The following is a 12,425-nucleotide window of genomic DNA, read 5'->3' on the forward strand; positions in this document are numbered from 1 at the left end:
CTGTTGCCAGCCTGTTGACTCACTCTCATGTGTCCTAATAATAAAGGCAGAATTTTTTTTGAAAAGCAAGCCCTGTAACACAATGAAAGGCCCCTTTTGCCTCAAGTAAATAAACAAAGACAAATTTTTATCAAATGCAGGGCTTTGTTTGACAGAAATAGATGTGTTTGCCAGTAGACAGCATGCATGCATCAACATCAAATGCTGTTTGGAAAGTGCATTGAGAAGCAGCACTGTAGGCATGACTGTGATTACAGAGGCTGGCCACTCCAGAAACTGACTGAGCTGTGAAATTGGATGCCGATTATGAATAAAAGGACCCATCATCTAGGAAGTTAGTGTGGAGAAACACCTCCATGCACAAACAAAGCATTAAAATACAATGTAACATTCCAAATATTGGGGCAGGGGGCAGAGATGAGTGCACTGAAGTCAAGAGTCAACTTTTCAGCCATCTAGAATGATTGCATTCTTAATGCTTCTGGATTGCTGTCTTGCATCCTCTTACTATATGCACATCACAAAAATTTGAAGGAATTATGTCATTTAAAAAAACCCAGAAATAAAAAGAAGATATCTCATATTTGGAATGTGGTGTGGGAAAAAAAAATAGATAATATGGGATAATGTGTTATTTAATTCATTCACTGAAAAAATCCTTATCTATTGATGAGGAAGTTAAAAAATTCTTCCTCAGGTCTTAAAGAAATCCTGTTTCCTGACCTAGACTTTAAGAGCCTCGCCATGAAGGATACTTAGAATAACATATTTAACATATCTTCTGTGGATCCAGCATAATTTGAGAAGATTCAGTGGTTACATGAAAACTTTTTGGGATTCAAAAAGCTTTGCAAGTATTTACACCTTAATCTTTACCTCTCAAAACGTAACTAGGTGGTAGATATTTAAAACCCCTTCCCCCAAAGATACTAAAGCAGGAAGAAATAATGTGACTTCCTCTAATATCACAAAACAAATTAGTGGTGAAGGTGTACATAGAAGCCCTACTTTCTAAGAGCCTTTCCTCTCCCATGTCTTAATCAACTCTTCCTACTGAGAAATCTTGTTAAACATGAGAAATCTTGCATCATGTTGAATTTTTCTGTGAAGTTGAATCAGAAGCATTCAATATTAATTATCATTTCAACTGGTGTGAAATTATAAAATTTCTGAAAATTATTGTTCTCTTTCTCTGTAGAAGGTGTGCTATGTATTGGGAAGAAATCCGATAGAATTTCATAAGTGCCTGAATACAGTTGGGTAGTTGACCCCTCTGATAACATTAAGAATAATGGAATTTACCTTAAGTCCTGAAGAGACTAACAGATCCCTCTAGAATTAAATTAAAAATTAGCTATATGTTTTCCCCTTATGGGTCTTCTTTTTTAATGCCTTTTTTTATATGACACTTAAAAATATTCTTCCTGTTGCCTTCACACTCAGGAAGGAAAGTGGAATGTGTACAGTTAAGTTTAAAAAAAAAAAACTGAATCCAGAAAATATTGAGGCATCTCTTAAATGTACACAATGAAAAGAAAGCAAAGGAGACTATGTAATTTTTTTTAAAAAGTTACTATATTAGAAAATCCCTGTACTCTAAGATATCCCAACTTTGGGTCTAGATCTACCCCCTGATTTATCCATTCTGTTCATTCAACAAATATTAAAGAGTTGTTTGTTATGTCCTAGGTACTGTGGATACAACAAAAGATAGAGATGTCAAGGCCCATGCCTTTCTGACTTATAGTTGACCTGGTCAAGGGGATATTTTTGAAATGGAGTAATACATACCAAATGTATAAGATTATTAAAAATGAATGTCAAATAGTCAAAAGTGCTATACAGTAATATATTATACTAATACTCTCAAGACAAAGATCGCAAAAACACACTAGAGTTGAAAACTTGGGCTTAGTGTTCATTTCAGCAAGGGAAAACACACAGCATGTAGAACTGTAGTGTGTGCCAGTAAGGGAATGTTAGCTGAAACCTATTATAGGATTGGGGCTTTGACTGGATGATGTGGGAAATCTAAGGAAGCAGAAGTTTGCTCCAAGATGAGATGCTGTCAGAAAGCAGCAACAATTCTGTAATTGAGTATGTGCTTGGGTTTTTTTATATTAAGTATTTTTTATTGTATTTATTTTTACTGACACATATAGTTGACACACAATGTTACATTAGTTTCAGTTGTACAACATAGTGATTCAACAACTGTATATATTATGCTATATTCATTACAAGTGTAACTACCACCTGTCACCATACAACACTGTTACAATACCATTGACTATATTCTTTATGCTGCATCTTTCATCCCTGTGACTTATTCATTCCATAACTGGAAGCCTGAACTTCCCACTCCCCTTAACCCTTTCTTGCCCATCTCCCCACCAATTCCCCTTTAGCTATCTCCAGTTCTTTGTATTTATAGGGCCATTTCTGCTTTTTTTCTTTATTCATTTTGTTTTTTAGATTCCATACATGGGTGAAATGATATGGTACTTGTCTGACTTACTTCACTTAGCATATTGCCCTCTAGGTTCATCCATATTGCTGCAAATGGCAAAATCTCATTCTTTTTGTTAGCTGAGTAATACTCTGTTGTGTATATATACCACCTCTTCTTTATCCATTTGCCTATATCAGTGGACACTTAGGTTGCTTCCATATCTTGGCTATTATGAATAATGTTGCAATGAACATGGGAGTGTAGGTATATCATCAGTACCCTTTTTTCATTTGGGGGTGGGGGTAGATACCCAATGCTAGAATTATTGAATCATGTGGTATTTCTATTATTTTAAATTTTTGAGGAGTCTTCATACTGATTTCCATAGTGGCTGAGCTAATTTGTATTCCCACATAGAGTGCTTTACCCTGTTGATGAGATAGAGATCCTCACCCTAGGACCATGGGATGCTAAACACACAACACTTACATTAGGCAGATGATATTGGTAGATATTTATTAACTATATGTACTCACAGCCCAGGGCTGAAGGGGACACCATACAGAGCCACCTAGCGGTTACACTTGGAAACCTAACAAATAACCAGAGGGCTGTGTATCAGGATATAGGATGAGGCACCACCTGGTTCCCTTAGGAGGATATGACTGGCTTATTTGAATCATTCTACAGACTGGCAGGAAAGTGGAACCTGCTACGCAGGGATAAGGAAGAATATCTGATCCATTTGATAAAGAGGGATGTTTGGCTGGAAGACCTTATGTATGGGAGCAGAGTGGGAGGGAGAGACTTTGGGAAGGTTATTTGAGTCCTTCCCAATTTCCACCAGATATTAAAGCAGCACATAATATTGGGCCTTAATTTTAGGACACACTACAGCATCTTAATGAGTTTTATCTACATGGAGGGGAGACTAGAACAAGAATAAGGTTATAACTGGTAAAGAAGCAGCAACTACTCATTTTAGCAGAGAGGTGGGCATATTTAGCATTTTGGCACGTGACATTGCCTTTCTTTGTCATTGCTTAGGCAAAATTTTGCTGTCTCATTTTATCATGCTCTCAGGATGACCTTGCCAAATCTGGTATAGTGTGTGATAGGAGAACAACATAGCCCAGCTCTGAGAGCAAGGCCGGATTCTGAGTGTAGACTGCTAATTTTTTCTTTTTCATTTGGGAAGGAAGGTAGTAGGGATTAAATTCGATCGATGGATCAGAGCAAGTTTTTTGAAGGAGGAACCTCAAATCTTGGCCTTCACTGCTACTAAAAGCCATCCACATAGAGAAAGACTGAGGAGGATGGAGATAGGGAGAAAGGGAGACAGTCTGTGGAGAGCATTCCCGTCAGAGGGAAACAGAAAAGTGAAGAGCAAAATACCTCATTAGACCTGAGAGATATGTTCCAAAAAGCCATTGGGAGTGTGGCTCTTTTCTTCAGTGATGCTCAAGGGGTTGGAGGTAGGGGAGAAACAGACTCTCAAAACATGGAGAAGAAAATTTTGGAAAGCCTCCAAGAAATTGTGAGATGACAATCCTCCAAAATGGATGGTCCCTCACTACCTCTACCATTCCCCCACAGTTTTATTTGGTTATGTAGACTTTATATGGAAAATCCAATACTAAATATTATAGCATAACAACAAAACGTTAACTATAATAAACATCGTGGCTGGCAAAGAAGAGTGGTTATAAGCATGGACCATGGAGCCAGACTTCCTGGGCTCAAATTATAGTTTTATTACTTTCTAGCTATGTCACTTAGCTCATGAATCTCAGCTTCTTCAACTGTAAAATGAGGAAAATAATGGTACCCACCTCAGAGGTTTGTTGTCAAGGTTAAAGTACCTATTTAGTTTTTAGACCTGACTCATGGTAGTAAGCACTGTATAAGAGCTACCTGGGTAACACTGATGATGAAAATGATTGGAAAGGAAAAATATCTGTAGTTAACACCATATTCCTATAGTCATGGGTTATGATGGACTAACCAGGATATATAAATGTCCACACATCTTATTGAGGAATGATTTATCTTATTTATGGTTATGTACAGGGCCTCCCCTCTTGCTGCAAGGACAACAATATAATGGATCAATCTTTGGCAATATCTTAAATTATGCATTTAATTTAAAATAGTTTTTCCTTGCTGTCTGATATGTTTGATACAGGCAGGCCTACCACAGATAAGGGTTTTAATACATTCTGTGACTGAATTTTTTTGGATTTTGCCTAAAGAATATGCTAGGAGTCTCAGATCTTTAATTGAGGCAACCATATTTAGTGTCACTGAAATAAGTGTGATAACAGCTTGATCGTGCAAGGTTTGACATGAAGAAAACACCTGCCTGGTGATAATAGGATACATGAATTTCAGACAACAGAATACCAAAGAAAATTACCACTCTGCCTGCCTTGATCAAATAAAAACAGATTTTTCTGTTCATTTCACTATATTCAAAAGTTTATTTGGATTACTATGAAATGTTAGCAGAAAATCACTTGGATTACGGGCTCATGGCAGGTGAGGAGTTTTAACATATTGCTAAGCTTTTATATTTACTAGCAGACTTACTAAGGCAAGGTAAAAGAAAAAAAAGAAATACCTGTCTTGTTCTGGATATTCATATGACAAACCACAGTGATTTGAGAAGGAATTTCAAGTTAGTAGGTCTGGGTATTTCAGACATTAACTTAAATGTATGTACATACCTTTTCTTTCAAGGTTCAGAGCCCCCAGAAGGTTGAACGTCTCTATCAACTGCCATTTTTTTATGTCTGAGTGAAAATCTTTTGAAAAATTAAAAAAAAAAATTACAAACAAAACTGAAAAACTGTGACTTCTTTTCCCTGTGAGCATAAGAACAGGTTGAAGCATCATTAAGCAAAAAAGATATTTCTTGTTTTGATGTCAAATTAAACAAGATTTGTAAAACTCCCATATCATAGGCCCTGAACTTAGGGACCCCACTGTAGTCTGTGTTTTCTGTTTGCTTATTTGTTGGCTTAACATGTATAGAGTAAACCCTCTTGTTAGACTGCTTTCTATTTCTAATGGACAGGTTTGCACATAATTTGAGAAGCAAAATTTTGGCTTGTTTCCTTCCTACATTGTTTTTGTTTCTGTTTTTTACTTAAACAATATCCTAGCATTTATACCAAGAAGTACTTAATATTGATATGGAGTCAATATTAGGTTAACTATAATGAATTGCTCCAAAGAAAATACAGATAACTGAAATCTGTGATACTACAAAAATTTAATTTGGTCCTCTACGCTCAAATTTACATTGCATTGAATTATTAGCCAGAACTCTTAGCTAATAAACCAATTGAGGATTGTTTAATTTTCATTTTTTTGACCATTCCAAAGATTCATATAACTTAAAGCACATGAATAACACTTTACAGTTGACAAGGACTTCTACACGTGTCATCACTTTTGATCTTCCCAATATCATTATGACATTATAGAATTATGGAAGATTTTATTATTATCTTCACTTTTCAGATTAATAAATTGGTGATCAAGCATCATGCTTTTAAGTAAATGAAGGTAATTGGCCTCAGAAAAGTTAAGTCTTGAATTTTAAACTTTATTGAACTTACTGAATTTCACTGAGAAAATGTCCAACCTTCTTCCCCACGATAATCCCTCTAATCATCCCTGTGTCCTTATGGCTTCCAACCTTTGAAATTTTGTCTTCACTTTTCTCACTCTCTGGAATGTCACTGTTTTTCTTGAATATCCAAATATTGCACCCATCGCTCAAGGTCCAGCAAAAGTTTGACCTGCTACAAGAAGTCTTCCAGAGCCCACTGTTCTTACTTAAAGAATACAGCATTTGCAGAGATTGGTTCTTATGTTCTTAAGTGTTTTACTTACATTCAGCTAAACTCTTCTACTCGATTATAAGCTTCTAAGAACAGAGACCAACTAGTACTTCTTTGAAACTCACAACACTCTATCACTGGAGACATATGTAGTAAATTAATCATAAATATTTGGCTATTATTCCTTACTGCCCAATGAAGTCATTGTTGAGCCATAGATCATCTTACTATATCTGCATTACAGCCATGTAACTTGTAATTTAGTTTGTATAATTACCTATTATAGTTGAGGTCAGGGTAGTCATTTCAATATGTTCATATACCAATTGACCCATGCATTGATTTCTGATGGTAGTGAAGATCAGACATATGGCCTACTCATGCCTGATGGATTCCCTGAATAGAGAGGCATTTGGCCCATATATCAGTACTAAGAACAGAAACAGGAAATGTTATGCAGTGATTGCTTTTCTATAGAATTAAATTAGCATCACCCATTCTGCTAGTCATAATTTTTCTAGAGATCAGGGAGAACTATCAATGGTAGTTCCTGTCCTACACCATAGGAAAATGCATTCCGTTATTCATTATAAATGATGCTGATCAAGTATATTGTCATTACAAATTTAATTTATAAGAAAGAAATCTCCATGTGGAAATGACACCCTTGACAGTCATTATGTTAAAAAACAAAAAGATGCTATCATATGACAAATTCAATTCTTCTGGAATGTAGGCATTCTGTTTAAACAAACAACTGCTTTTGTTCTTGTTTTAAGGAGAATTTGGAGAAGTCTGTAGTGGACGTTTGAAGACACCAGGGAAAAGAGAGATCCCCGTTGCCATTAAAACTTTGAAAGGTGGCCACATGGATCGACAAAGAAGAGATTTTCTAAGAGAAGCTAGTATCATGGGTCAGTTTGACCACCCAAATATCATTCGACTAGAAGGTGTTGTGACAAAAAGTAAGTACTGATTTTCTTCATGACTTCTTTTATATATTTCTATCTCAGTTCCTTAAAAAACAAACAAACAAACAAACAAACAAAAACTTCATAGCAATACCACAGCCATTAAGGGGATAGTTTAATTTCTGATATCATCCCTCAGAGTCTTGATATTTGGCTATGACATTATCAGAGTTTGCATCGGTCACCAAACAGCTTTGAAATGGTATTTATTACCTATAAATCATTTGTTATTTTAACTTGAAGTAATGAATCAAAAGTAAAGTATTATATATTTTTTCTAATCTCTATAAGCTATTCACTTCTTCTAAAGCTGTTAAAATTTTAATATGAGTAGAAGAATCACTTTGAATATTTTGGGTCATTAAAGTAAAATATTTCTGTTTAGAAAAAATCTCATATACAAATATAGATGTTTTATCTGAAGTAAGACTTTTAAACATGGAACCCATCTACAGAAATGCCATTAGAATTAAATTATTATAATTTATATAAAATGGATATAAGAATTACAACTTTGAGAAAAAAATCCCATTTTTATAGAAATAGTGGGATCAAAGCCATTCCTTTGAAGTTTCTTCAAAATACAAAATTAATCTTATACTCTAAGAAATAGATTGCTATATAATCACTTTTATTTGAATAATGATAGGACACAAACCTTAACTACATTTCTCCTTATTTTATTCACTAATGAACTACAACATATAAAACCTAACAGAGAATGGCATTGAAAAAACTTATAAAAAATAATCTTTGAGACACATTTTTTCAGAAAACCAAAATTTCTTTTAAAATCATTTATACAATATTGAAATTTCATGTCATATTTGAAAGCAGGAAAATATAAAAACTTATGAAAAACATTAATTGGCTATGTCCTCCTAAGTCTTTCTCACAAGGCACTGACCAACATTTGGACCAAGGAGAACAGAAGAGTATTGATAGCCTCCATAGTCTGAAAGACACAAAAGAGTGCTTTTTTTCTCTTTTTATGGTTATCCAGTTTTTTGTTTTAAGTTTTTATTTAAATTCCAGTTAACACATAGTGTAATATTAGTTTCAGAAGTAGAATTTTGTAATTCGTCACTTACATATAACACCGAGTGTTCATCACAAGTGCCCTCCTTAATGCCCATCCCCCATCTAGCCCATCCCCCATCCACCTCCCTCCAGCAACCCTCAGTTTGCTCTCTATAGTTAAGAGTCTCTTATGGTTTGCCTCCCTCTCTCTTGATGACAGCTGTTGGACTGGTCTGTTACTTTAGTGACTTTAATGGGGCCTGCCAGCATTTATGCGCTTCTGTTGTTCTCTCCATTGATTCTGGGCTTGTCCAGGTGACTGGCCTTGGCTAATGGGACATTAACACGTGTGATGCAAGTGGAAGCATCTTACATGTCTGCACTTTGGAGCCTGTCCTCTTGCAACTCTCCTTGTAACCCAGCCTCCAGTTCTGAGCAAAGCCAGTCCATATGGTGAGGCTTCAAACAGTATTGCAGAGAGGAGAAAAGTGAGACTGTCTAGTCAACAGCTCTGTCTGCACCCCCTGCAGACAGCCTGAATACCAGGCTTGAGATAAACCATCTCAGACATTGCAACCTCTCCCCACTAACACCACCACCACCCACAGATGTCTGTAGTTGCTATTGAGATCTTGTAGAGCAAAGGAACTGCCCAGCTCAATCCAGTCAACCCATAAAATTGTGAAAGAGGATAAAATGACTGCTGTTTTAAGCCACAAAGTTTTGAAAAGTTAGAAGTCTACTCTTGCCACTTAAGACTTGTGAAACTTTAAATTATTTGCCATCTTTAGCCTTTACTTCCACATCTATAAAAATAGGGCCAAAATAGTTCCTACTCCATAGGAAATACTGTAAGGATTAAATTTGTAAATGTAGGGGTGCCTGGGTGGCTCAGTGGGTTAAGCCTCTGCCTTCAACTCAGGTCATGATCACAGGGTCCTGGGATCAAGCCCAGCATCGGGTGTTCTGCTCAGCAGGGAACTTGCTTCCCCCTCCCCTCTGCCTGCCTCTCCGCCTACTTGTGATCTCTCTCTCTGTGTCAAATAAATAAATAAAATCTTTAAAATAAATAAATAATAAATAAATAAATTTGTGAAGGTATGCAGCATTTAGCATAGGATGTGTTATAATAAACCACATTAAATGGTAGCCATCACTGGTGTTATGTGCCAGGCACTTGATACATATAGTTTACCATTTCATTTTCACAGCAACTACTGTGAGTATCATTATCCACTGAAGCTCAGACTAATTAATCTGTAGAAAGACCTCTAACCCATAGTAAGTAGCATGGCAGGTATTCAAGCTGAGATCTTTTTGACTCTAAAACCCATAGGGTGTGTGTATGTGTGTGTTATGTGTGTGTACATGTGTGAGTGTTGGGTTTTTTTTCTATATCTACAGTGAATGAACCAGTTTTATACTTTAATTATCTTTATCTTATCTGAATTAAATAACATTAAATAAATGACAATCTGAATAAAATGATATAGTACTAGTTTTTAAAATCAAACATTTAGGTTAGTGAAATAAATTACTTCTAAAATGTAAAATTTGGAAAGATCCAGCTATACCACAATAGCTAGCAAAGACTATAATCTAAAAGTGACAGAAAGAGAGAGAAATACCATGTTAATTATTTTGTTTGTATTTTCTGACTTCCTTGTCGTTAATTTAGCATGAACTTTTTAAGTCATTCCTTCCATCTTATATCTCTCTGGAAGGAAAAATACAATTTTAAAGTTGGCTTCTACATCTTTGCATATCTGCAAAGCATTTAAAATAACAATTTAAATATAATATTGAAGTCCTCTTATGTGTATTTTTGCATGTAATATCTGGAAAGAAGTGTCAAACAATATATTTAGAGATTGAAAAGTATTAGATCTTTCTCCCTTTTTATAAGTAACATTATATGACTTTGTCATATAGTCCTATGTATTTTATTCATATATTGTCATATATTTTATATACATATATGTGCATAAAAGTATATAAAAAAGGAAGAAGATTTATAGTCCCATGAAGTAGTAAGATTTAGTTATCCTAAATCAGCTGAATGGGTTTAATGAGATAGTCTATGGCACCTGTCTGCCAGTTTGAAATACTCCATTTATTTCACATAAACATGCAAACAACTAACACAGTGACTGTTTGACATCTCTGACAATCTTGGCTTAAAAATGGGAACAGTGACCTCTACAAAGCCAGATTTTTATGCTCCCTAAGTCAAGGTCTTTTTTCTATTTCAAGAAAAAGAAAGAAGTGGGGGCAGCAGGGAAGGAAGGAAAAAATAATAAAAAAAATAATAATTAAGAAAGGATAGGCTCAACATGCGTTTGAGTGGCAACCATCATTACAGTTTTAACTTGTACAAGTGAGCCGCATATAAGGGTGTTGTGCTGCTGCTGAGGTGGGTGGTGGAGACGGAGAAAGGAGTAATTCACACAAAGATAAGTGGGCATATTTATACTGTTATCTTCTTGACTCCAGTGCTATGAGATTTTTAAGAGAAGGCAATAAATAAATGAATGCCTCATTCCCATAAATACATGGTAATTGTTCCAAGATTGGCCTTAAGTAGCTAAAAGATAGCTAGCAATTAATGCTCCCTAAGGACTCCCTAATACCATATTGCATAAAAGATAGTACTGACAAAGATAAAGATGCAGGAGAGGTTTATGCAGTCACTTTAGTAGAGTATCCTGGGGTTCTGTGAAGTAAACACACAGACTCTCAGTTGAAAGTAATGCAAAATTATAGATCAAAATCTTCATCAGATCCTTTTATAAATTCTTAATATGCATACTTTTTATCTTATGTGTACTTTTTTCTCTGAGAGATACCTATTATAATGTTCTTGGGAATGATTTTGCTCTTTCATATTTGGTCATATAGCTATCTTTATTTTAAACTTTAAAATTAAATGATGAAAAGCTGCATTATATAAAAAGTATGTGTGATAAAAGTTGAACTTATTTATTTGATACACATCACAATTACATTAACCTGTTAAGATAAAACTGGTATAAAAAGGGATTAATCAAGCTAAACCATGTGTTTAGCACATACTTTTTCTCCAAGAAGCAAATAGAAGCCATTAGTTAGAGAACAGACTTGTAGCCATTAGTAGCACGGATAGTAGCAATCTGTAACTGGTAAGGTATATACCAGTGTCATTAATTACATAGCCCAAAAGAGAAAAAGTTACTCTTCTATAAAAAGATAAGAACTATGGTTAGATAATGAAGCAATACAGTGCTGTAACCATACTCCAGAAGACCGGGCCCAGCAGTTTGAATACCCATGATGGAAGGAAGAAACAAGAGAGAACTAATGAAGTTCCCCTCTTCCAGCTTAGTAGCTGATAATTAAATTTAGATAGAACAACTACATCTCTAACAAATCATCGATCTAGAAAGGAGTAAGTAGAAGCCAATCAGAATAGCAAACAAATTCCCAAACATAACTTCATTTCATTATTGGACATCCCTAACAACTACAACAGGAAGTGCTGGGCCTGCCCAAGCCCTCTTTAAATAATCCAGAATATTGTGGGTTCCTTCCAGACAGTTTTGGTGAGTCTGCACAGACTCTAAGTCAGAGAGCAGATTCCAGCCAGTCAAATACATTGTACAGTAAATACAGAAGAACTGTCTCTCTGGTCCCAGAAGTACATTCTACGTGTCAAGTAATACATTGTCCAAGTTTTTAACTATTATGATACCTGTTTCTCCACCATGTTGTGTATCCTACTGCCTGTTACAGAGTCTCACACAAGTCACTCTATGTCTTTAAGCCTCAATTTTTTTCCTCCACACAAAAAGATTAAAATATGAAGGTTGGACTAGAAAACACTGAAGGTCACATCTAGCCCTAATATTTTGGATTCCATTCCTTTGCCAAAGGAAAAGGAATGTCACAAGATGTTGGTGAAGAGAATTTGTACCATGATAACTTATCACCCCACTTCCAAGTTGTTGTTTGTTTTTTTTAATAACTTCGGGTTTGTATCAGTGATCCAAAGAGAAGATAGAGAGGTTCAGGAAGAAACAAAAAGTACCTTCAATAAACTTTTATCTTTAGCATCTGTGAAGAGGAAACGTATGGGTAAAATTGTTCCTTGTAAGCAAA

At 35.3% G+C, this 12,425-nt stretch overlaps 1 protein-coding gene across 1 annotated transcript in view; it reads left to right on the top strand.

Moving 5' to 3' along the window:
• The window catches only part of EPHA6 (EPH receptor A6), a gene marked incomplete at both ends in the record, with an annotated part of 631,617 nt that overhangs the window by 427,215 nt on the left and 191,977 nt on the right, over positions 1–12,425 (top strand). Inside the window, 1 exon segment of the mRNA XM_080796899.1 lies at positions 7,080–7,265. Within this exon segment, the coding sequence (XP_080653025.1) occupies positions 7,080–7,265 (186 nt within the window).

The sequence above is a fragment of the Martes martes genome, assembly GCF_963455335.1.
Source record: "Martes martes genome assembly, chromosome: 1".
Lineage (NCBI taxonomy): Eukaryota > Metazoa > Chordata > Mammalia > Carnivora > Mustelidae > Martes > Martes martes.